General features: G+C 46.7%; 3 protein-coding genes across 3 annotated transcripts; 2 read left to right on the plus strand and 1 right to left on the minus strand.

Moving 5' to 3' along the window:
* The first annotated feature begins 172 nt into the window (after positions 1 to 172).
* Positions 173 to 5,077, plus strand: LOC136540442 (endo-1,4-beta-xylanase 5-like). The gene is made up of 5 exons (XM_066532450.1): positions 173 to 334; positions 465 to 514; positions 2,959 to 3,181; positions 3,288 to 3,451; positions 3,573 to 5,077. The coding sequence occupies exons 1-5, from the start codon at positions 259 to 261 to the stop codon at positions 4,803 to 4,805; spliced, it is 1,746 nt and encodes a 581-aa protein (XP_066388547.1). The 5' UTR covers positions 173 to 258; the 3' UTR covers positions 4,806 to 5,077.
* A 523-nt stretch (positions 5,078 to 5,600) lies between these two features.
* On the plus strand, positions 5,601 to 8,333 carry LOC136540443 (endo-1,4-beta-xylanase 5-like). The gene is made up of 6 exons (XM_066532451.1): positions 5,601 to 5,696; positions 6,075 to 6,226; positions 6,352 to 6,487; positions 6,609 to 6,775; positions 6,888 to 6,983; positions 7,080 to 8,333. Exons 1-6 carry the CDS (start codon positions 5,642 to 5,644, stop codon positions 8,193 to 8,195), a joined length of 1,722 nt encoding a protein of 573 aa, XP_066388548.1. The 5' UTR covers positions 5,601 to 5,641; the 3' UTR covers positions 8,196 to 8,333.
* Positions 8,334 to 10,670: 2,337 nt separating this feature from the next.
* LOC136535558 (elongator complex protein 5-like) lies at positions 10,671 to 25,200 on the minus strand. The gene is made up of 9 exons (XM_066527850.1): positions 24,909 to 25,200; positions 24,722 to 24,814; positions 23,924 to 24,099; positions 23,798 to 23,844; positions 12,293 to 12,362; positions 11,563 to 11,786; positions 11,375 to 11,464; positions 11,183 to 11,258; positions 10,671 to 11,072 (listed from the first exon to the last, which is right to left on the minus strand). Exons 1-9 carry the CDS (start codon positions 25,076 to 25,078, stop codon positions 10,867 to 10,869), a joined length of 1,152 nt encoding a protein of 383 aa, XP_066383947.1. The 5' UTR covers positions 25,079 to 25,200; the 3' UTR covers positions 10,671 to 10,866.
* Positions 25,201 to 25,225: the final 25 nt, after the last annotated feature.

The following is a 25,225-nucleotide window of genomic DNA, read 5'->3' on the forward strand; positions in this document are numbered from 1 at the left end:
ACTACGGAGTAACCAGCAGCGGGAAGCGGGAACCAAGCAACTCCTATTCCACGCTAGGCCACAAGCTACCGGCCGGCCGCGGTGGTGCAGTGGGGCAAGGCGGGAAGCTACCCAACAAACCTCTATAAATAGCCCAAGCAGATGCTGCGGCATGCACGGTGCAATCAGCAGCTTAGCTAGCCTAGCAGCCTCCTCCTCCTCCCTCTCTCCAGCATCTCTCTCTGCCTCTTCATTCGGCCATCTCAGTACACAGAGAGAATGGAAGAGAGGGGGGTTCCAGCAATGGGGAGGGCCTGCTTGTTCCTGTCGCTGCTGTGGGTCGCCATGCTGAGTGGTAAAGCTCGAGCTAGCCGCCATTCGCTAGCTAGCTAGGCTCTTCTTCAATTTGTTCTAGATTCATCATTTTCTCGTTCATCAGTTGAGTCTGAGACAATCGTATTGGTTCCTCTCCTCTCCTCTCGCAGCTGCTCGCGTGGTGCAATCTCTTCCTTACGACTACTCGTCCAGCTCTGAGGTATGCATGCCTAACCAACCTCTCTCCCTCTTCCCTCTCTAAGCTAGTAGCTAGCTCATCGTCCATCCATACCTGTGACGTGCCCTGCTGCCGAACTTTGTTACCGTGCTGCATGGATCCATCAGAGCCACCATCAGCTTCACATCATCGCATTGCGCATGTCACGCATCCTATCCCTGCCTGACGCTATGAATTTATTCTTTCAAAAAAGAAAAAAGAACTGTAGCATGCTGGCAGCAGTCTGCTACTTGCACATACAAGTACATATGTTAAAGCCCCCTTGAGCACGGCTCATCTAAAACGGCTTCACCGGTGAAGCCAAAGCCGGTGAAGCCAGAAAAACTGGCTTTTTCCGGCTTCTAGTTCATTTTAACTCCGGCTTACAAAACAGCTTCACGCTATAATATCTCGATTTGCGCAAAATAGATAAAGCCGAAGCCAGCATAAGCCATACCAAAAAGACCCTAAGCGCGTGCGTACGTGCGCAGGGGCGGCGCGGTTAACACCGGCCGTCGTAAGTTGCCTGTCGCCGGCGGCGCGCGCGCGCGTGACATGTAACTGACAGGTGACATGCGTGTGCGTGGGCCATTTCGTGCACTAGCTGCGCACACAAGAATACTTGCCTAGCCTGCTGCTTGCTGGTTTCGCCTCCTCCCGTGCCGGTCGGAGTCCACTGATGAGGCACTCACTAACGACGGACGGGATTTTGACATGTCGCGTATGTAGGCACGCGCGCAGGTCACAGATTAAAATGTATTATATTAGTGATAATAGAATCATTATGCGAACTTTCTTTAATTAGGCCCAGTCTATCGGCCATGTGAACACAGGACAAGAAAGGTTACACCTCGTTCATATATACAAGAAGTGTCTGTAGCTTTTTGGTTCATTTACTAGTAATATTTGAGGCGCAATAGTCTACCCCTTTTGATCGGGTAGCATGCACGCACATCGATCATGGGTAGGTGCAGATTGACCGAACAAGTAGGAGCAACAAGAATTCACAGCCATTCTGCCAAAATTTCCCTCCCCGATCGAACAGGACCAAATATTTTTTCAACAAGAACAGAATAAGTTGGCCAGGTGCCTAACCACATGCCTTGCCCATCTCGTTTTTGAGTTCTTGACCCGGTCCGATCATCCAGCTCTGTATATGTCATCAGATCATCAAAACTGAAAATTACTTGGAAAAGTTAGCCGATACCCCCAAATGCGTCCGACTCATAATCACGCAACGTGCCGACCCCCCAGGCTCCCACTTATTCATGGCGTTCGGCTGGTGGCCTCAACCGTGAATTTTGGATGGTTCTGAATGATTCAATAGTATTCTGTGAGAGAGAATAAGCTGAAACAAGCGGAAACAATCCGGTAGTAGACCAGCCGAACACAGTGATTATATATAGCAAGTTAGCAACCAAAAACCAACCCACTAATCGGTGTGCCGCAATCAGCAGCCGATGTGCACGCACATACAACTATCTTTGCTGACTACCTGACTGTTGTTTCTGTGTGTCAACACATCTTTATTATATTTGTATATCGGCGTGTGCCTCATGACATGTCAACACGGTAAAAAACCAGAGCCCTTTTTCGCTTGCATTTCTAGTGCACGCCAAGCAGGGGAGGGCGTGTGTAGTGCCACGCACCGGATCATCATGCTCATGCACGCCACCACTGAGGCTAGCTTATTGGACAGATCACTGATCCTCACCGGCAGCTTAACCTATTCAGGTTAATTTGGTCGGTGAAGATTTTTTTTTTATCATCAATCAATCGGCTCGCTCGCTCTCGGTTAACAAAACTTAAAAAGAGCCCCCCCCCCCCCCCCCCCCCCCCCCCCCCCCCTTTTTTTTAAAGGGGTCTACTCGTGTGTGAATCCGTCCGGGGCTTCCAAACAAGGGCCTAAAAGTGACTTGCTTTCGGTTATTCTGCACACCACAATTTCTCAATTGTTTCTTGTGTTCAGTCAAAAAAAATGTTTCTTGTGCCAAGTAGAACGTGTTTTCGTTCGTTAGTCCTATGTTAGGCCGTCAGTTAGATACGCGATCGCTTGGACTTTTGCAGGGGAGTCAAACAGTATGTATGTACATATGTGCTTCTAGTACTGGTTGACTTGTAGTCAAATAATCCAAAGGAAAAGTTGAAATAGATCAGTAGCTATATTTGGGGCTGCAAATGAGTGACAGTGCACCACACAAAATCTGGCATGTGCGCAATAGCATCCTAATAGTCTACTTTAGTCCACGGTTAGTTACCGTACACAAACTTTTCAACGGCTTTTACTGGGATCTTGACAGGCTCGGCACTTTTGACAGTTATACTACACTCATCTTACTGTCCAGGGTGACTTTACTGCCATTAAAAAAAAATTGTAACGTTTCTGTTATACGGATGGTGAAACTTGTGTTGACCTGAACATCGCGCTGCGAAACGTGTGGGCGCAGTGCTTGCCGGAGCCGCTGGAGCCGCAGTACGGCGGCGGCATCCTCCGGAACGCCAACTTCAGCGCGGGCCTCCAGAGCTGGTCGTCGTTCGGGTACGGCGCCATCGAGGAAGGCTTGTCAGCGAGCGGCAACAGCTACGGCGTGGCGCGGAACCGCACCCGGCCGTACCAGAGCGTCAGCCAGAAGGTGTACCTGCAGAACGATACGCACTACACTCTGTCAGGTCAGTGAGCTCCGGCCTCCGGGGAAGAAAAATTGGTCGCAGCAGCGATGAATTATAAGCTTATTAACAAGTTTGTGTTTTTTTCTTCTGGTACTGGTATATTCAGCTTGGTTGCAGGTCAGCAATGGTAGCGCCGATATCAGAGCTGTGGTGAAGACCAACGGCGACTTCATCCACGCCGGCGGCGTCGAAGCGCGGTCCGGCTGCTGGTCCATTCTCAAAGGCGGCCTCACCGCCCCCGCCTCCGGGTCGGCAGAACTCTACTTCGAGGTAAACTAAACGCACAAGCCTGCCGCGTTGCATTGCATGATCGCTGCAAGAAGAGAAGCTGTTACTGTCAGGCTATGCTCTGTTCTTACAACTGACAAGAACTTGGTCCCGCCGGATGCAGAGCAACACGACGACGGTGGACATATGGGTGGATAACGTCTCGCTGCAGCCCTTCTCCCGTGAGGAGTGGGCGGCGCACCACCACGCGGCCATCAAGTCGGCGCGCAAGAAGACTGTGCGGCTCCGGGCCAGGGACTCCTCCGGCAAGCCCGTGCCGGGCGCGCAGGTGCGCATCGAGCACGTCCGGAGCGGCTTCCCGCTGGGGTCGGCCATGAGCGCGGAGATCCTGCAGAGCCCGGCGTACCAGCGGTGGTTCACGTCGCGGTTCACGGTGACCACGTTCGAGAACGAGATGAAGTGGTACAGCACGGAGCAAGTGCAGGGGCGCGAGGACTACTCGGTCCCCGACGCGATGCTGAGGTTCGCCAAGAGCCACGGCATCTCGGTGCGCGGCCACAACGTGTTCTGGGACCAGCCGAGCCAGCAGCCGTCCTGGGTGCGGTCGCTGTCGTACCAGCAGCTCCAGCAGGCGACGGCGCGGCGGATCAAGTCGGTGATGTCGCGGTACGCCGGGCAGGTGATCGCGTGGGACGTGGTGAACGAGAACCTGCACTTCAACTTCTTCGAGGGCAAGTTCGGGTGGGACGCGTCGGCGGAGTTCTACCGCAAGGCGCACCAGCTGGACGCGCAGGCGCTCATGTCCATGAACGAGTACAACACGCTGGAGTGGCCCGGCGACACGATGGCCGGGCCGAGCAAGTACCTGGGCAAGCTGTTCCAGATCAAGAAGTTCCCGGGCAACACCAACGACGCCAGGATGGCCATCGGCCTCGAGGGCCACTTCTCCGTGCCCAGCATCCCCTACATCCGCGCCGCGCTCGACACCATGTCCAAGGCCAACGCGCCCATCTGGCTCACCGAGATCGACGTCGCGCCGGGGCCCAACCAGGCGCACTACCTGGAGCAGATACTCAGGGAGGTGTACGCGCACCCGGCCGTGCACGGCATCATCCTCTGGACGGCGCGCCACCCGCAGGGCTGCTACGTCATGTGCCTCACCGACAGCAACTTCAGGAACCTACCCACCGGCGACGTCGTCGACAAGCTCATCGCGGAGTGGAAGACGCACTCGCACGCCGGGGTGGCGGACGCTGACGGATACTACGAGGCCGAGCTGTTCCACGGGGACTACAAGGTCACCGTCAGCCACCCGGTGGCCAACTCCACCGTGGTGCAGAGCCTGAGCGTCGACAGGGAGACCGACACCGATAGCGAGTACACCATACACGTCTAGCTGCCTTAGCTCCTATATACGTAGCCTCCTTCCTAGTACTCCTACTAGGAGGGGAGGGGATTGATATACGCATACACATGTGCATGTGCAGGATTGTGGGTGTAGATTCTAGGGTATTGTGGTTTGTGATGTCGTCAGTCAGTCATATACATACAAATACATATATAGGGCGCCCGAGAGAGAGAGTTCCTGGTGAGGCGATCCATGTGATGTTCATATAAAACAAAGGAGGAATTCGATTTGTTCTTCAATATATACATATACTAAACATCCTTCTATCTCATCCCCTGTGCCTGTGGACACCAATCGTACAAGAACAGACATTACCAATGACATTTAGCCCACTTGCCTACTAGTACGAGGATACTCTGCAACGGCATTACTATTTGGAGTTGCCATATGACTTTCTTGGCCCTAATTATCATAAAAGTAAGTAACAGTTAAAGTTTCAAATGTTTGAACAAAACTTGTCCAAACACAAGCACGGAGTAGTATTTATGATGGAGAGAGACAGAGAGTAGCATTGTAGCAATACAGATAAGCTGATGTATGCAATTGTTCCCAACAACGTGCATTACCTTGAATAGTGCATGCAATGCTCTCCTTTTGCTGGTTATGTGGGGCTGGGCATGCGTTACCTAGGACTAATGTTACCCTCCCTATATGTGAAACGGCCTTCCTACTATTTTTATCCCAGCTTCTTACATTTGAATCTTGAACAAAAGTTAGACCAAATATAGCTCTTTGGTCCCCCGTTGTTCTCTCTTCTAAAAGCTACTATATAAACAGAAACCTTTCAAAGTCTATTGTGCGCTTCGTAGAGCGTCAAAACAAATATGATGGTTTCCACAGGAAAGTTGGTCTTGATCTTGTTGATCGTGCTATTTGAAGGTTAGTTCTTTCTAATTAGCTTTAACTCCGCATTTTCTTTTTCAAATGTAATAGCAAAATTGCTGACTCAATCAATATGTATAAGCATAAGGAACATATTGATTTTTACAATATTACATTAGTGGGAAAACTCTAATTAACCTACGGTACAAACTCCGGACATAACAATTTCACTTTAGAGGATTCTTATAGACAAACAACGGATAAAGTTGGTCGACTGAAAAACCATAGCATCGATGGCTGTTCTGTATGTGCAAGATCAAAAGTTGCTGACATCTCCCCCCCCCCCCCCCCCCCCCCCCCCCCCCACACACACACACACACAAAAAAAAAAGGTTTTGATGCTGTGATGCATGACCATCTCTTCTCTCGACGCAGGATCCTTGGTCACTTCAAAAAAGGGCTATTCTTCAGAACAGCCATCAGAAAAGGGCGATGGCTATTCCTCCAAGGAAACATCAGAAAAGGCCGACGATTCCTCAAAGAAATCATCAGGAAAGGTCCCCTATGACTACTCAGCAAACATTGAGGTAAGCAGCACTTATATGCCCCTAGTAAAAACCTTCCCACCATGTGAGTTGTGGAGTCGTTTCCATCAGCACTTATATGCCCTGGTCCGCAACTGACCGGCCCTGCTCGACGCCGTTGCTTGCAGTGCATCAAGGAGCCGGAAAAACCTCTGTATGGAGGCGGCATCATCAGCGCCGCCGACTCCAGTGGCAAAAAGTGCCCTATCAAGGACTCCGTCCTCAAGGTCGAGCTCAAGAAGGACCACCACTACGCACTCTCCGGTAATCGGCACTCATATATATTGTCCAATTCATTCCTCCCGAGATCTTTGTGATCAGTCGACCACCAGGCGTCGAGGACAATGCAGCTAAACGGACAGACGTTGTGTGCGTGTGCTCCCAGTTTGGCTCAAGTTTTCCAAGGGCACCGGCGACATCACTGCCATAATCGTGACGCCCGACGGCAAGTTCAACACCGCCGGCGCGATCGTGGCCCAGTCCGGCTGCTGGACCTTGCTCAAGGGTGGAGCCACCTCCTTCGCCGAAGGCAAGGGCGATCTCTTCTTCCAGGTAATGTAATAGGTGGCAGGATAATCTTTGCAAATTATGAAAGGGAGTTAATCAGTCCAATGAGACGTGGATGAAAGAAGAACTGATATATGGAAGCTAACAATGCGTGCAGAGCAACTCAACCGCGGAGATCATGGCGGAGAGCATAGCGCTGCAGGGCTTCAGCTTTGAAGAATGGAACGCTCACCGCGATGAAGTCGTCGCCAAGGTAATGCGGTTCTCCACCCAATGCCAAAATGCCAGTGGAATATATCAACGGTCCGGTCTCGTTAACCGTTGGAATATAATTCCAATTCCAATGCAGGAGCGCAAGAAGAAGGTGAAGATCACGGTGGAGTGCGGTGGCAAGCCGTTGCCGGACGCGGAGCTGTCTGTGGAGTGGGTGGCCAAGGGCTTCCCCCTGGGCAACGCCATGACCAAGGAGATCCTGGACATGCCCGAGTACGAGGAGTGGTTCACGAAGCGGTTCAAGTGGGCGACGATGGAGAACGAGATGAAGTGGTACAGCACGGAGTACAACGAGGGGCAGGAAGGGTTCGAGGTGGCGGACAAGATGCTGGCGCTGGCGGAGAAGCACAACATCTCGGTGCGCGGCCACAACGTGTTCTGGGACGACCAGAGCCACCAGATGCCGTGGGTGAGCAAGCTCAGCGTGGACAAGCTCAAGGTCGCCGTGGCCAAGCACCTCAAGAGCGTCGTCTCCCGCTACGCCGGCAAGGTCATCCACTGGGACGTGGTGAACGAGAACCTCCACTTCAGCTTCTTCGAGGACAAGCTCGGCAAGGACGCGTCCGGGGAGATCTTCAAGGAGGTGGCCAAGCTGGACAGCAAGCCCATCCTGTTCATGAACGAGTTCAACACCATCGAGCAGCCCTGCGACCTGGCGCCGCTGCCGACCAAGTACCTGGCCAAGCTGAGGCAGATCCAGTCGTACCCGGGCAACGAGGACCTCAAGTACGGCATCGGCCTGGAGAGCCACTTCGACAAGCCCAACATCCCCTACATGAGGGGCTCCCTGGACACGCTCGCGGCGGCCAAGGTGCCCATCTGGCTCACTGAGGTGGACGTCACCAAGGGGCCCAAGCAGGTGGAGTTCCTGGAGGAGGTGATGAGGGAGGGGTTCGGCCACCCGGGCGTCAAGGGCATCGTCATGTGGGCGGCCTGGCACGCCAAGGGCTGCTACGTCATGTGCCTCACCGACAACAACTTCAAGAACCTGCCGCAGGGGGACGTCGTTGACAAGCTCCTGGACGAGTGGAGGAAAGTGCCCGAGAAGCCCAAGACGGACAGCAAGGGTGTGTTCGAGGCCGAGCTCTTCCACGGCGAGTACCAGGTCACCGTCAAGCACGAGTCGCTCAAGGAGCCCATCGTGCAGACGGTGGACCTCGACTCCAAATCGGAGGCCGCCATAAAAGCCTAGCTAACTGGTTAAGAGTACTACCACACAACATGTCGGTGTCGCTAACTGTAACATTCCAATTTGTATGTCGGTGTCGCAAATTGTAACATTCCAATTTGTTTTTCTATATATATACATGAGATCTTTTTTAATCCAAAATCCAAATAGTTGTGCCTACATTTCGTGAAGAGTTTCTTAAGACAGCCAGCCACGTTACAGTGAGATCAGAGCATTTGAAGCTCATATGTAAGATTTCCTTTCAACAAAATCGTCCTATCATTAAAATATACACAAAATATTTTTATTGCGTACTTCAGCCTTAACTGTAGGCCCTGTTCGCTTCAACTACTTCAGAGTATTTTTCAACAAACAAACAATATTTTTCTCTCACAACAAATCAGCATAAGTCAAAAAAGAAAAAAAAAACATAGCCAGTGCCCCTACACGTCATTTATGATTTCTTTTTTGTTTGCTGGACAAACTAGTCTATCAAACTTCATCTAGTAAAAAGTGTTGGCTAAGGTTTCTACTACCTACAACGTGGCCAAGAACGGAAAGGAAAACATTACGACGACGACGACGACAACAACAAAGTCTTTAAGTCCCAAATAAGTTGGGTTAGACTAGAGTTGAAACTCAGTAGAAGCAAGATTCAGGCACGTGAATAGCTATCTTCCAAGCATTCCTATCTAAGGCTAAGTCTTTGGGTATATTCCATCCTTTTAAGTCTCCTTTTATTGCCTCTACCTAAGTCAACTTCGGTCTTCCTTTGCCTCTCTTCACGTTACTATCCTAGCTTAGGATTCCACTACGCACCGGTGCCTCTGTAGGTCTCCGTTGGACATGTCCAAACCATCTCAACCGGTGTTGGACAAGCTTTTCTTCAATTGGTGCTACCCCTAATCTATCACGTATATCATCGTTCCGAACTCAATCCCTTCTTATATGACCGCAAATCCAACGCAACATACGTATTTCCGCGACACTTATCTGTTGAACATGTCGTCTTTTCGTAGGCCAACATTCTGCACCATACAACATAGCAAGTCTAATCGCCGTCATATAAAACTTGCCTTTTAGCTTCTGTGGTACCTTTTTGTCACATAGGACATCAGATGTTTGCCGCCACTTTATCCACCCTGTTTTGATTCTATGGCTAACATCTTCATCAATATCCCCGTCTCTCTGTAGCATTGATCCTAAATATCGAAAGGTATCCTTTCTAGGCACCACTTGACCTTCCAAACTAATATCTTCCTCCTCCCGAGTAGTAGTGACGAAGTCACATCTCATATACTTAGTTTTAGTTCTACTGAGTCTAAAACCTTTGGACTTCAAAGTCTCCCACCACAACTCCAGTTTCTGATTCATTCCTGTCCGGCTTTCATCAACTAGCACTACATCATCCGCGAAAAACATATACCAAGGGATGTCCCCTTGTATGTCCCTTGTGACCTCGTCCATCACTAAGGCAAACAAATAAGGGCTCAAAGCTGACCCTTGATGTAGTCCTATCCTAATCAGGAAGTCATCCGTGTCTCCGTCACTTGTTCGAACTCTAGTCACAACATTGTTGTACATGTCCTTAATGAGCCCGATGTACTTCGTTGGGACTTTATGTTTGTCCAAAGCCCCACCACATAATATTCCTTAGTATTTTATCATAAGCCTTCTCCATGTGTAGGTCCTTCTTCTTCTCGCTATACCGCTCCATAACTTGTCTTATTAAGAAAATGGCTTCCATGGTTGACCTTCCAGACATGAAACTAAATTGGTTCATAGAGACCCGTGTTATTACTCTCAAGCGATGCTCGATAACTCTCTCCCATAGCTTCATAGTATGGCTCATCAACTTAATTTCCCGGTAATTAGTACAACTTTGAATATCCCCTTTATTTTTGTATATCGGTACCAATATACTTCTCCTCCACTTATTAGGCATCTTGTTCGATCAAAAAATATGGTTGAACAACTTGGTTAGCCATACTATAGCTATATTCCCGAGGCATCTCTACAACCTCGATTGGGATACCATCCGGTCCCATTGCCTTACCTCCTTTCATCCTTTTCAACGCCTCTCTGACCTCAGATTCTTGGATTCTCCGCACAAAGCGTCTATTGATGTCATCAAAAGAGTCATCCAACTGAAAGATTGTGTCCGTATTCTCACAATTGAACAATTTGTCAAAATACTCTTACCATCGATGTCGGATCTCACCCTCCTTCACCAAGAAATGCTCCATTTCATCCTTAATGCACTTAACTTGGTTGAAGTCCCTTGTCTTTCTCTCACGAACCCTAGCCATCCTATAAATGTCCTTCTCTCCTTTCGTATTCAAACGTTGGTAAAGATCCTCGAACGCTCTACCCTTTGCCACACTTACAGCTCGCTTTGCAGTCTTCTTTGCTACCTTGTACTTCTCTATGTTGTCCAAGCTGTTCTTTGGGTTTTATCAAAACTTTAGCAAGGTTGATTTGTGCAAACATACTCTAAAGTAAGTAATACAATTCATTAATGTTAGCGCTTCAAGGTTTGTGCAACTACGATTGACAAGGTAAAGCATGGAAGTGCTAAACAAAAGACTAAACTACAAGATAGCAACTCTCGACGCTCATACTTATATGTCCAAACCTATACCTTAAAGTTCATCTGCGCATGCCACCTACTAAAGTAAAGAGCACCTACACTCACTTATATGTCCAAATCATCATCTGGGTCTTCATCTGAGTCAGGTTGCTCGTCATCTGAATCACGGAAGTAATGTATTTCACCCTTTGCAGTTCCACATTTGGGAGCTTTTATTTCATCCACAAGGGCCGGTGCGGTTAAGCTCAGGTCACGTTGAGCCTCAGGTAGGGACCGGCGACCATCATATATACGAATTGGTTCGCCATTTCCTGAGATAAAATGTGGTAAAGTCAAGTTCCAGATGCAATGCACTTCCCAGAATCAAAACGCAACCTTAAACTGATGCTACTCAGAAATAACTTGACTTCATAAAATTTACCTTGATGTTCAAAAGGAAGAACAACATTTGCCCTGTCACTGCGCTCCTTCTCTGACAGCTCAAGATTGAACTGAACCTGTTGAACCAACTTATCACAATTTACAACAACGACCAATATTTGTAAATAGGAGTTGACATAAGTGGCACACAACAGTATTTAATTGTTCTAGAATCTGGAGTGTAGGAACTAACCTTAGGCACTAGACTTTGGTTCACTTCTATACTTACAGAAGGAGCCGAATCAAATTTGATATCATTCCCCTCAATATACAGGTCCTCGTACTGCACAGGTAGGGTTTGTACCAAATATCAACCGGCTTTCCTCAATTGAATTTAGAAGGAAAGAAAAACATGAACACTGGAGCAACAGGGAGCCTTACAAGGTGCTTCACCCGTCCATTTCGTCTTTTAAGGCGCACAATAAATTTTGCTTTTGAATAATTTAGCTCAAGGATAGACATGTTTCCAGGACTCTCTCCACAAGCAGGATCCACAAGTGCTGGCTCCACACAAGCAACCATAGTAGAAAGACATTCAAATGCTCGGGGCACCTTGGGCTCATGGAGGTCTGAATGTATCATCCAAAAGATTGATGACACTTGTTCTACAATAGGACAGATATATATTAGTGTTACTTGAAGGCATTTAGAAGTCCAAAGTTTGAAATAAGCATGTACAATATTACAGATCTATATACTTAACACTAAAAGACAAACATGATTCAACAACAACAACAACACAGCCTTTCAGTCCCAAGCAAGTTGGGGTAGGCTAGAGTTGAAACCCACTAAGAGCCCCAAGTCACGGTTCAGGCACTTCAATAGCTACTTTCCAAGTACTCCTATTCAAACATAGATATCTAGGTATATCCCAAGCTTTCAAATCTCTTTTTATTGCCTCCCCCCATGTCAATTTCGGCCTTCCTCTACCTCTCCTCATATTCTTAGCTTGGCTTATGACTCTACAATGCAATGGTGCCTCTGGAGGTCTCCACAAAGATGATTCACATCCGCAAAAATATTATTACCCTGCTAGAAATTCAGTTTCAGCTGCTCAAGAAGGTTACACTAACACTATGATATGCATGGAAGATAGAACAAGCAGGGATACCATGGCTTCGAAGATTACTAAGAAGGCCTGAAATTGATGGCACTGAAGCATGCCTTAACATGGAGCTAATCTGAAATAACATAGAGGATGTTTGGCGTTCAGTATCAAATGAAAGTTAAATATATAAGAGCAATGAGTCAATGGACTTTCATCTTTTCAAATATTGGATTATATAAAGAGATAATATAGGGTTTTCCTTCAAACAGTAAACAATGCCAACTAAAACAAATAGTGGAGTACTTTTGAATGATGTCATATTGCTCTATTGTTAGTGAGATAATGCTTTGGCTGTTAGTTAATGTCATGATCGGCAAGACCTACACTAGGAGGAGGCAACATCCTAAGTCTACAGTTAGTGGCTAGTAAAGGGCAATAGGCCGATTTGTTATAATTTAGCCTTAATAGATAGTTAGGCTATTGGGCCAGGCCCATTAGTGATTGTAACCCCCCTTATATATATGAGGGAGACGCTTAATGAGAAACTAAACAAGTTTAGGGTTAATCCCTTTATCCCTTCTCCCTTCCCCTTCTCTCCCTGCGTCGCCCTTCTCTTCTCTTCCCAGCCGCCGCCGCCTTCTCCAGCTAGGCCACCGTCCCTCCCAGTCAGGTTGCCGACCACAGCAGCCAAGCCGCCGCCGGCCACCCTCAGCCAGGTGGCCACACAGCACGCCGCCGTCGCCCCAAACCCTCAGATCGGCCCTAATCCGATCCTGCAGCAGTGGGGGATGAACAGGCGTGTTACATCTGATATTCAGAGCCACGTCGTGATCAACTCCATGGAGAGCATCAGCGATATCACCGATTGTTGGGCAAAAATATTCGAATTTTTTTTCTCCAATCAAGACGAAGAACAGAAGTATGTGCCACCCTCAAAACGGTCCATACTACCGACTCCTCCACCGGACCCGCTTCACCACCCAGAACCGATCAACATCGTGTAGACCACTTCACTGGAGGCACCCCCCAAATCCCAGCTCAACAAGGATTTCCAAAAAGCAGATCAACAACAGCCGAGGCGATCATCAAACTCCCACAAATTATCATTCCCTGAATACAACGGGAACGATGAACCTTCACAATGGTTGTACAAATGCAACAATTTTTTTGCTGCCCAGAATACCAAGGAGGAGGAACGAATGCAGCTAGTGGCGTTTCATCTGCATGGCAACACCCTAACTTGGTTCATTAGATGGGAACAGGAAATAGGGCATCCAACGTGGCCTCAATTTTCTCAGGCTACTGACAGGCGCTTTGGCCCACCAATACACCACAACCACCTCGGCGACCTTACTTCAACCCATCAGACAGGAGAATTGGATGACTACACAAATCAATTCCTCCTCACGGCAACCAAGGTAACAGGGTTGTCTACGGCTCAGCAAGTTATGCTTTATACAGCGGGACTGGCATCAACACTGCAAATAGACATACAACTTCAGCAACCACCAGATCTGGAATCAGCGATAGCAATGGCCCGGAAATTTTATATATCGGGCAAACAAAAGGAATTCTCACATTCCTTATGCAATGAAAGCCACGACATCCAGATATCACTCAACGCCGTCACAGGGATCACCACCAGCCAGACTATGCACGTGCAGATTTCCATCAACGGACGTGACTTCCTAGCACTACTGGATTAAGGGTCTACACACAATTTCATTGACTCCGACACAGCAGATGACCTTCAGCTGCAACGGACAAGAGCGCCAAATTCCCTATCAGTGACAGAAGCAAACGAAGACCGCATTTCTAATGTGGGCATATACAATAATCTCATAGTGCAGATTGACACGGAAATCTTCAATATCGATTGCTACAGCATCAAATTGGGAGGGTATGACCTCGTGCTAGGCGTCAATTGGCTGAGTTCACTTGGTCCAATCATATGGGATTTCAACAACCTCACAATGAAATTTTGGCGCCATGGACGTCAAATCATTTGGACCAGTTTGGGCAAACCGCGCCCTGATCAGCCACGGCTTCACACACTCAGTCCTACAGCAACAATGGAAGCACTACTGACTAGTTTCTCACATCTCTTTCGAGATCCTCAAGGGCTCCCACCCCAACGTCGATATGATCACCGAATTCATCTGAAGGAGCCCAGTAAACCCACAACTGTTAGACCTTACCGCTACCCGCACCTCCAAAAAGCTGAATTAGAAAAATAGTGCCAGGATATGCTGGCACAGGGCATCATAAGGTACAACTGTTAGTTGATCTCCACCAATAGGCCCAACGGCCTATTGGGCCCTTATCTCTGCTCCCTGATCGGGGGAGCCCAACCCTAATCTGGTTGGTGGGCCCCTGTCGCACAACACACATAAAAGGAAGGTGTGGGTGAGGGCTCGGATAACGAGGTTCAACGGAGCCGCCACCCACCTACAGAGAAACCCTAATCCGATCCTAAAGAGTGCTGCCAGCGACGGGATGTGCCCCCAACAACCTCCGTCGTTCCCCTGCAGGTCTACACCGTACCGCCGTCTCGCCACCGAGCCGGAGCTGCCCCTACACCGGTGTCTACCCTCTGAGGTGCAGCTACCGGGAAGACGAGGATGCTTACTCGATCCTACGGTTACACAGAAAGGTACACACACCTCGATTCCAACAATGGCATCAGAGCCGGTTGCCTCTGTATCCCTAACCCTAACCAGGTAAAAGAAGAAAGAAAAACCACCGCCACCGCACGGGGGGAAAAGATGATAGCACCGCTGTTCTACACCGGCGCACGGCAAGAACAGAAGAGATCCGTGTTCGGATCAGAGAAGAAGAAGAAAAGAACAAGATCCATTCGGATCACAGAAGGGGTTCACGAACCCTAAACCCGTAAAAGCCTTCAACGGGGAAGAGAAACTGTACCTAGAAAGTATCCCCATCTCGATCTTGAATCCAAAAGAGAAGAAATCAAAGAAAGAAAGGAATGAAAGAAAAGAACAGGGGTCGGCACACTAACCCTAACCCTAATCCCCACCTTCGGTTCGAAAAACAGAGATCAATCCAAATCGGAGAAAGAAAAAGGGGAAGAAGGGAAGAGATTCGGATGAACTCCGAAAAGGCAAAGAAATCAAAAGAAAATGAAACCCTAACCCTAGTACCCCAAATCGGGTTATTCCCAAAAGAAGAAGGGAAAAGGGGAAGAAGGGGAAGGAATCAGTCTCAAGGAAGAACAGTGAACTCTAGCATCTCGATCTCGAATCAAACAAAAAGAAAACACGGATCGGGTTCAACCGAACCCTAACCCTAGATCTCCTTTTCGGGTGAACAAGCGAAAAGAAAAGAAAGTAGATACAAATCAAATCCGAAAGGGAAAAAGAAAGGGAAAAGAATGAAAAGAGATCTCGCCGTGCACCGGGCGAACCATTTCGCCGGCAAGGGAGAAGAAGACCGAGCCGGGAAGTTTTTCGCCGAGCTCGGCCAAGGAAGCGCCGCGGCCAGGCCGCTCGACGGTGGCGTGCTCACCCGTTGGGAGCACGCGCGCCGGCGAGGGGGCCGGCGACGGCGCCATGCTTCGTTCCACCGCCCGCTCACTCACTGTTTCGCCCGCTCGGTCGCCGCTTGGTGCTCACAGCACTGAGAAGAGAGAGTGTAGAGAGAGAAGCGGAGGAAGCGAAATGACCCTAGGGTTTCTGGTCGGAGGCCGCGGCTGTGGTTTTGTTCGCGCGAAATCGACGCGCAGCCGTTGATCTCCATCGGACGGCTCAGATCGAGCGGGCTGGCTTTCAGCCCAGGCGGGTGCGCGCGCCAGGCCGAATTCCCGGCCCAGGCCCAGGTTGCGGCCTGGGTGCGGGGAGAGCGTGGGAAGCGCCCACGCGGGCGTGGGCCGTGGGCCGTGGGCCGCCTTGCCGTTTTGGGCCGAAAGAACAGTACAGAAAAGAATGAGTTTTTCCTTTTTTCTATTTCCAGCAAATATTTATTTCTGGAAAATGAAAAATAGCTCAAAAAGAAAAATAGAAAAAGTAATTTTTCCCCGTGGGTAAAATTCAAGAAATTGAGCATACGTTTTCCACTGCTAAAAAAAAGTATATTGTCCAGTGATTTTGAACCGACGTGTTATTTAACTGGAGAAAAAGAAAGTTTTTCCAGTAAATGTTTATTTCCTGAAAATTGATTAATAGATTAAAGAAAATAGGAAAAGCAATTTTCCATGTGGGTAAAATTCAAGGAAAAGATAATTTTTCCACAGCCAAAGAAATTGTTTATTCTCCAGTTAATTTGTACCAACGTGATATTTAATTGGAGAAAAAGAAAGTTTTTCCGCTGCTAAAGAAAATGTTGATTATCCAGTTATTTTGAACCAATGTGGTATTTAATTGGAGAAAAAGAGTTTTGATAAAATTATGATGTTGTTATTTTCTGACCAATGTTGTTAATAACAATATCGTAATGTTAATGATTTATGCATTAATTCTACTTCTGCCCAACGGTGATGTAGAATTAGTGTATAAGAACAGATGCTAATGTTAATGATTTATGCATTAATTCTACTTCTGCCCAACGGTGATGTAGAATTAGTGTGTAAGAACAATTGTGAAAGTTAATGATTTATGCATTAATTCTATTTCTGCCCAACAGTGATGTAGAATTAGTGTATAAGAATAATTATATGTTTTGATTTTGACCAACGTTGGAATCAAGGCATGCAAATGGTGTTATTTTTATGTTAAAAAAAGTTTTGACCTGGTTTTCATCTTGTCTAAGGTGGACTGGGTAGCCACCTCACCGTGTTCCACTGAGATTGTGGCACTGATGAGAGAGACAAAAGAGAATGATGCCACTTGGGCAACTAAAGAGAGGAATTTTGAATCCCAAAAGATGTCCTATGACTTTTGAGCATAGGAAGTGGATCACTGCCAACAAGAAATGTTTGGCTGTGATAAAAAACATGATTGAACCTGCAATTGTGGGCTCAATCCTAGAGTGTGACACGGTCACCGAGTGCCTCGATAAAATAAAGAGTCAGTTCGCTAGCTCTTCAAAGACATGTGCTATCCAGCTGATAAAGCAGCTGGTGACAGATAGTCACTCTGATAATGATGGCATAAGAGAGCTCACAATGCGTCGTCGAAATCATGGCACTATCGTTCAGGCCATATTTCGAGGGGGAGAATAGAAAGACTAGTTAAGAATGATATTCTTCCTCCATTAGAGCTCTCAGATTAAGAACAATGCAGAGAATGCATAAAAGAAAAATATATAAAAAAAGATGACAAACGAAGCACAGAAATTTTACAGATTATCCACACTGACATCTGTGGTATGTTTTTTTTCTGTAAAGAGTGTGGATGGTTATGATTCGTTCATAACATTCACAGATGATTACTCCCATTATGGCTATATTTATCCAATCAAAGAAAGAAAAGATGTATCAGATAAATTTAAGATATTAAAGATTAAGATAGTCAGGTCTGACCGTGGAGGAGTACTACGGTCGGCATACCCTAAAAGAATGGCATAGTAGCCCAGTATTCTATACCGGGTGAACCTCAGCAGAATAGAGTAGCTAAAAGAATCAATCGTACTCTGATGGATATGGTGGGCAGTATGATAAGTTACTCCACCTCACAGTTGAGCCTGTGGATGGAGGCGTTAAAAACCCCATTCATATTCTCAAAAGAGTACAAAGTAAGTCGGTGTCCAAAACACCGTATGAGTTGTGGACAGAAAGTGTACCCTCACTAAACCACTTGCATGTGTGTGGGGGAGCCCTGCTGAGGCTAAAGTATTTAACCAAAACATTGGAAAGTTATATCCCAAAACAGTAAGTTACCATTTGTCTGGCTAAATAGAAAAGTCAAAAGATTTTTGTTTCTACTGTCCAGAGAGACATACAAAGTTTATGGAAACGAGACACGCTGTTTTCCTAGATGATGAAAAGATGAGGGGGAGCATGGTAGCGCCCACTCCAATCATTCACGAGCCAATTTTCTCACTACATCCTGTCGCTGCACCGACAGTGCAAGATACTATGATGTCAGCACCTGTTGTTATTCCACCTGTGGTAACAATGAATGAAAATGAGAAACCTATTCTTCAGAATCCTATAGAACCTATTGCCACACATGAGGGGGAGCAACAACAGCCTCAAACAGTAGATGTGCCAAATGTGAAGGCCCCTAGAAGGTCTCAAAGAGTTAGAAAATCAACTATTTCTGCTGAATATGAAGTGTATTACACTAAGGAATTTCAAATGAAGGATGATCCCACCTCATTTAAAGAAGCCATGAGAAGTGATCATTCATCAAATTGGCTTGAGGCCATGGAAGATGAAATAAAATCGATGAATGCCAATAGAGTTTGGGACTTGGAAATAATTCCTAAAGGAGCCAAAACAGTAGGCTGTAAATGGGTCTACAAAACAAAACTTGACTCTCAAGGGAATATAGAAACATATAAAGCGTGACTTGTGGCAAAAGGCTTTATGCAAAGAGAAGGGATTGATTACAATGAGACATTTTCTCCAGTCTCATGTAAAGTTTCCTTCAGAATCATAATGGCATTAGTGGCACATTACGATTAAGAATTACATCAGATGGATGTAAAGACGGCATTTCTCAACGGAGACTTTTGGAGGAAAATGTTTACATAGCACAACCGAAAGGTTTTGTCATGGAAGAAAAAGAACGAATGGGATACCGCCTAAAAAAATCCATTCATGGATTAAAACAAGCTTCAAGACAGTGGTACTTAAAGTTTGATCAGACAATAAAAAATTTTGGGTTTAAAGAGAATGTAGAGGACAATTGTGTCAATACAAAGATCTTGGCGGAGCCTCGTTCGTTCTAGGGATCGAGATTCACCAAGATAGAAGAAAATGTTATAAGGACTGTCACAAAAGGCATACATGGAAAAGATCTTAAAGAAATTCAGTATGCACAAATGTAATCCCTCACCTGCTCCTACAGTCAAGGGCGACAGATATGGGGATTTTAAATGCCCCAGGAACCAATATGAGCTCAATCGATAAAGTGAAAGTGGTTTCATATGCTTCAGCTGTCGGAAGCTTGCAACATGCTCAAGTATATACGCGCCCTGACTTGGCATTTATTACCGGGTTTTACTTGGCAGATTCCAGAGCAATTCTGAAATAGAACACTGAAATTAGTAAAGAAAGTCTTGCATTATTTGCAAGGAACGAAAGGCCTCATGATGACATATAGAAGATCTGATTCACTCCACATGGTGGGATATTTAGATTCTGATTATACGAGAGTTAATGCATATCCAGACGTGTATTTTCTATCATCTCGCAAAGGGGAGCTATTTTATGGAAAAGCTCAAAGCAAACTGTCACTACATCGTCCACAATGTATGACAGTTTGTAGCGTGTTATGAGACAACGGGCAAGTGAACTAACTAACGAAGTTCATACCCGGTTTGAAGGTGGTTGACGACATCTATAGACCACTTAAAGTAATACTGCGATTATAATCTGGCAGTACAGTATGCTCACAACATAAGTCAAGTGGTGCTGCAAAACACATTGACATAGAGTATTATGTTATGAAAGATAAAGTCTGGGATCAAGTCATAAGTCTTGAGCATATAAGAACAGAAAGGATGCTCGCGGATCCGCTTACAAAAGACTTACCACCCAACATGTTCAGAGGACATGGTGTTCAGAGAACATGTAGCTAGCATGGGTTTAAGGGAAAGCCTATAAAATTCCTGGACAAAAGAAGGCCGAAAGATAAGTATCTATTTCAGAACAGAGTAGTGAGTTGTACCTGTTAAGTCTATCGGCAATGGACCGTGACGATGAGACATGCTCTATGAGCTAATCTGTAATGGAATGAACAAAAGTAAATAATATGAAAGTGAAAGATGGAATGAGATAAGGGGGAGAATGTTAGTTGATCTCTGGGCCCTTATCTCTGCTCCCTGATCGGGGGAGCCCAATCCTAATCCGGTTGGTGGGCCCCTGTCGCACAGCACACATAAAAGGAAGGTGTGGGTGAGGGCTCGGATAACGAGGTTCAACGGAGCCGCCACCCACCTACAGAGAAACCCTAATCCGATCCTAAAGAGTGCTGCAGCGACGGGATGTGCCCCCAACAACCTCCGTCGTTCCCCTGCAGGTCTACACCGTACCGTCGTCTTGCCACCGAGCCGGAGCTGCCCCTACACCGGTGTCTACCCTCTGAGGTGCAGCTACCGGGAAGACGAGGATGCTTACTCGATCCTACGGTTACACAGAAAGGTACACACACCTCGATTCCAACAACAACACCTCTCCATTTTCATTACCAGTACTACTCGTCAAAAAACAAGATGAATCATGGCATTTTTGCATGGACTACCGAGCACTCAACGACAACACCCTCAAGGATAAATTCCCAATACCGGTCATTGATGAGTTACTTGACGAACTGGAAGGAGCCAAATTCTTCACTAAATTAGACCTACGCTCTGGGTATCACCAGGTACGCATGCACCCAGATGATATTGAGAAAACAGCTTTCCGAACCCATCATGACCACTTTGAATTCCTGGTTATGCCATTAGGTTTGTGCAATGCCCCTTCTACGTTCCAAGCACTTATGAATGATATACTGGGTCCCTACCTCTGAAAGTTTGTCATGGTTTTCTTCGACGATATCTTAATTTACAGCAAAACCTGGAACCAACATCTGGACCACATACAAAAGATATTCTCAATCCTTCAAGGGTGGCAGTCGACCCAGAGAAAATACATGCTATCTCCTCTTGGCCCCAACCAACAACAGTGAAATAGCTCAAGGGATTTTTAGGATTGGCAGGATACTACACAAAATTCATCAAAGATTTTGGCACCATTGCCAGACCTCTCACGCAGCTATTAAGAAAGGACTGTTTCAGGTGGACAGAATTGGCAACAACAGCATTCGAGCAACTGAAACAGGTTCTCTCTACAGCACTGGTACTCCAGCTACCCGATTTTACTAAACCATTTATTGTGGAATGTGATGCCTCTTCGGTGGGATTTGGTGCTGTGCTACATCAGGGAGCAGGACCGACCGCTTTCTTCAGTCGCATGATTGCTCCACGACATGCTAAATTAGCAGCTTATGAAAGAGAATTAATTGGTCTAGTCACAACAGTTAAGCATTGGAGACCCTACCTTTGGGGCCACACATTTATAATCAGGTCAGATCATTACAGCTTAAAGTACATCCTGGACCAACGACTATCAACAATCCCACAACATCAATGGGTGAGTAAGTTATTAGGATATGATTTCTCTGTTGAATATAAACCGGGCAGACACAATATAGTGGCAGATGCTTTATCCCGGAAAGAGACTGCAGCATCACTAATGTCATTATCAGAGATCCAATTTCCAATATTCAACCAGCTCAAAGAAGTATCCACCAATGAGGAGGCCGCAAAAATTGTTGCTACCATCACCAAAGGACTCCTCTCTCTCCATCTTGGAAACTGCAGGACGGCCTCATTCTTTACAAAAGGCGGGTACATGTTCCTGCATCCTCCCCAATTCTTCACGATATACTACACGCTATTCATGATGCTACTCACGAAGGATCAGAGAAAACACTCCATAGATTCAGACTGACTTTCCACACTCCCAAAGCGAAACAGACTATCCAACAATTCGTCAGTAATTGCATGATATGCCAGCGCAACAAGACGGAACATCTTCATCCAGCTGGATTATTACAACCACTGCCGATACCAGAACAAATTTGGGAAGATATATCCATAGACTTTATTGAGGCATTACCAAAGGTGGGAGGTAAATCGGTCATCCTAACAGTGGTGAATCGTCTATCCAAATATGCTCACTTCATCCCCTTGGCCCACCCAGATTCAGCAACCACAGTAGCTCACACCTTCTTCTCAGAGATAGTTCGACTCCATGGATTACCCCACTCGATTGTCAGCGACAGAGATGTGGTATTCACTAGCAGGTTTTGGACAGAACTCTTCCTGTTGTCAGGAGTGAAATTGCAGATGACATCAGCCTACCACCCACAATCTGACGGTCAATCGGAGGCAGTCAACAAAATTATTACTATGTATCTTAGATGCTTAACCGGTGACAAACCCAAAGACTGGATAAGATGGCTTCCTTGGGCGGAGTTCTGTTATAATACAGCATACCACCAATCCATCAAAACAACACCATTCAAACTGGTTTATGGAAGAGATCCGCCACAATTGAAATTGCACAACCCAGGTGATGCTATAATACAACAGATGACGATCTCCTGACAGAACGTGACAGATTTCTGGAACAAACCAAACTCCGCCTCCAACAGTCTCAGGATTACTACAGCAAGCACTATGACCGAAAGCATACTGATCGGCAATTCAACATAGGCGATTGGGTATGGCTCAAACTGATGACTCGGACAGCAGTAGCAATATCCACAATACGGAAAGGGAAGTTAGCCCCTAAATATTTTGGGCCATTCCAGATCAGCGAGTGCATCAACTCTGTTGCTTACCGCCTCAACCTACCTGCCGACACTCGAATTCATAATGCCTTCCATGTCAGCATGCTTAAGAAACACAACGGGCCACTATCAACAGAACCAGCACGATTGCCAACCCTGCATGAAGGCACAGCTGTTCCAGAACCAGAACTCATGTTGAAATCCAGAATCTACCGAGGCCAACTACAAATATTGATCAAATGGAAGAACCAGCCAGCAGCCGAATCATCATGGGAAGATGCTGAGCTGTTTCGGGAAGTCTATCCAGAATTTCAGCTCGAGGACGAGCTGATTCTTCAGGCGGGGAGAGATGTCATGATCGGCAAGACCTACACTAGGAGGAGGCAACATCCTAAGTCCAGTTAGTGGCTAGTAAAGGGCAATAGGCCGATTTGTTATAATTTAGCCTTAATAGATAGTTAGGCTATTGGGCTAGGCCCATTAGTGATTGTAACCCCCCTTATATATATGAGGGAGACGCTTAATGAGAAACTAAGCAAGTTTAGGGTTAATCCCTTTATCCCTTCTCCCTTCCCCTTCTCTCCCTGCGCCGCCCTTCTCTTCTCTTCCCAGCCGCCGCCGCCTTCTCAAGCTAGGCCACCGTCCCTCCCTGTCAGGCTGCCGACCACAGCAGCCAAGCCGCCGCCGGCCACCCTCAGCCAGGCGGCCCCACAGCACGCCGCCGTCGCCCCAAACCCTCAAATCGGCCCTAATCCGATCCTGCAGCAGTTGGGGATCAACAGGCGTGTTACAGTTAAAGATATGCTAATGATGATTCACCAAAATTTCAACCTATTGAACAATAACTGAACTCCAATAACAAAACCATTGAAGTATAAGACTATATATATCTTCTGTTTAATTATGTCTCATACTTCCACAAACTGCATTTGTCAAATCAGTTCCAAAGATAATTAAACATGGACGATGAAACAATCTTCAACAAATGATATAATCTCAGTAGGAACCCCAGTTTTGTCAACAGGGGAAACAAAGTTACTATACATAATCCGAGCTCAGGTATTGTTTCCACCCACAAAAAGGTCACATAGAAGTAGTTAGTTCTTACTGAGTCAACAGCCACAGAAAAATACTTTTTGCCTTCTCCTTCGAAACCTGACATCCGTAATGTAAGCAAGTTAGGATTAGGGCAGAAATAAAGGAATTAGGTCAAATGCTCTATGGTAGATAATACCTCCTCCAAGTTCAGTAGTGGAGGACATCAATTTTGTAACATCCTTCACACTTCTATAAACAGTAATGTTCTCTTTGTTTGTTGAGAAGTGCTTTGCACTGTTCCCTTGATGCTGCTGATTTTGACTCTTCTGCTTCCATCCAAGGGGGTCAGAATAGCAATCCAATATTCGGACACTGTTGAATGCATGTAAAATTGTCATGTACATTTTATCAAAAGGAATGCATTCTGCCTTACAGAGTGTGCCAAAAGAGTGTCCAGTTAACTTGAGCATTTAACTCTTCAGAGTTCAGATAGCATATAAAACTGCCAAATCGGTATATCAACTTCAGATTTTAAATTGGAAAGGAGATTGTATGAGCATTTATGAACTTTAAATTTTAAATTTCTTTGCATAGTGACCCTAAGATGTTTCTGGTATTTGTGTTACCAAAGAATCCAAAGTCTGATTTTGCACACGCTGAGATACCGATAGTTAAATTTGTGCTCGACCAACCAAGACCAACAGAAAATCAAAATTAGTGATACATTTTAAGCATGATGAATGGAAATGCATAAGCTCCCACTCCAGAAAGTTAGTTAATATAAGAATCTTCTTTGATCTATGCTTAAGAGTAGCTAAATTGGCAGTAGACGATCCTGATACAAAAGAGGCTCCTGTTTTGCAATTACTCCAAAATTTATTAAATTGCCAATGCCAATTCTGCAAACCGCACGTGTCTGAAAAATATTCACGGTTTCGGACCATGCACAACAAACACATTTTTATTTATCAGAAATGATTCTGTGAGATCATACCATCGGTCCAAAGCATTTGCGTCAAGGCCGCGGCGCCGCATGAATTCCAGGTACACCTGCGGGCTCCGATCAAATGCCACAACCACCAGCCCCCTGCACCATCAAAAGTTCACAACCAAGCTAATTCACATCATCAGCAAACTCTACAGAAAGCCTATGCACCAGGAGGCGAAGAGACTGACAAAACCTGGCCTGCGCCTTCCCTGCGGCGACCTGGGAAGCGAGTGCGGCCGCAATGTGGAGCATCGCGCCCGCCGCGAGCGGGCAGCACTGGAGTGATCCCTCCACAGCCAGCGCCGGCGCGTGCTCGCCGTCAAGGCGTCCGTCCCGGAGGCACCTCACGACCGCCTCCGCCATCCTCGCCGCCGCCGCCGCCGCCGCTTAGTGCCTAAACCCTAGCTCACACAATAGCCCGAGACGGTCGCCAAACTCCCGGAAGGCCGGAGGCAGGAGTAGCGCGGGGCCCAGCTGCCAGAGAAACACGGGACCCCTTACCCGTGTCGG

This window comes from Miscanthus floridulus, chromosome 2, assembly GCF_019320115.1.
Source record: "Miscanthus floridulus cultivar M001 chromosome 2, ASM1932011v1, whole genome shotgun sequence".
Classification (NCBI taxonomy): Eukaryota; Viridiplantae; Streptophyta; class Magnoliopsida; order Poales; family Poaceae; genus Miscanthus; species Miscanthus floridulus.

Bases quoted from the DNA above. Each gene is read 5' to 3' on its own strand.
- LOC136540442 (XM_066532450.1), top strand. From the start codon at position 259: ATGGAAGAGAGGGGGGTTCCAGCAATGGGGAGGGCCTGCTTGTTCCTG. The intron at 515-2,958 runs GTATGCATGCCT...GTGTGGGCGCAG, and splicing joins ACTACTCGTCCAGCTCTGAG to TGCTTGCCGGAGCCGCTGGA. The intron at 3,452-3,572 runs GTAAACTAAACG...CGCCGGATGCAG, and splicing joins CGGCAGAACTCTACTTCGAG to AGCAACACGACGACGGTGGA.
- LOC136540443 (XM_066532451.1), top strand. From the start codon at position 5,642: ATGATGGTTTCCACAGGAAAGTTGGTCTTGATCTTGTTGATCGTGCTA. The intron at 6,227-6,351 runs GTAAGCAGCACT...CGTTGCTTGCAG, and splicing joins ACTACTCAGCAAACATTGAG to TGCATCAAGGAGCCGGAAAA. The intron at 6,488-6,608 runs GTAATCGGCACT...GTGTGCTCCCAG, and splicing joins CCACCACTACGCACTCTCCG to TTTGGCTCAAGTTTTCCAAG.
- LOC136535558 (XM_066527850.1), bottom strand. From the start codon at position 25,078: ATGGCGGAGGCGGTCGTGAGGTGCCTCCGGGACGGACGCCTTGACGGC. The intron at 12,363-23,797 runs GTAAGAACTAAC...ATGTTATTTCAG, and splicing joins TTTCTGTGGCTGTTGACTCA to ATTAGCTCCATGTTAAGGCA. The intron at 11,465-11,562 runs GTAAGGCTCCCT...CTACCTGTGCAG, and splicing joins ATGGACGGGTGAAGCACCTT to TACGAGGACCTGTATATTGA.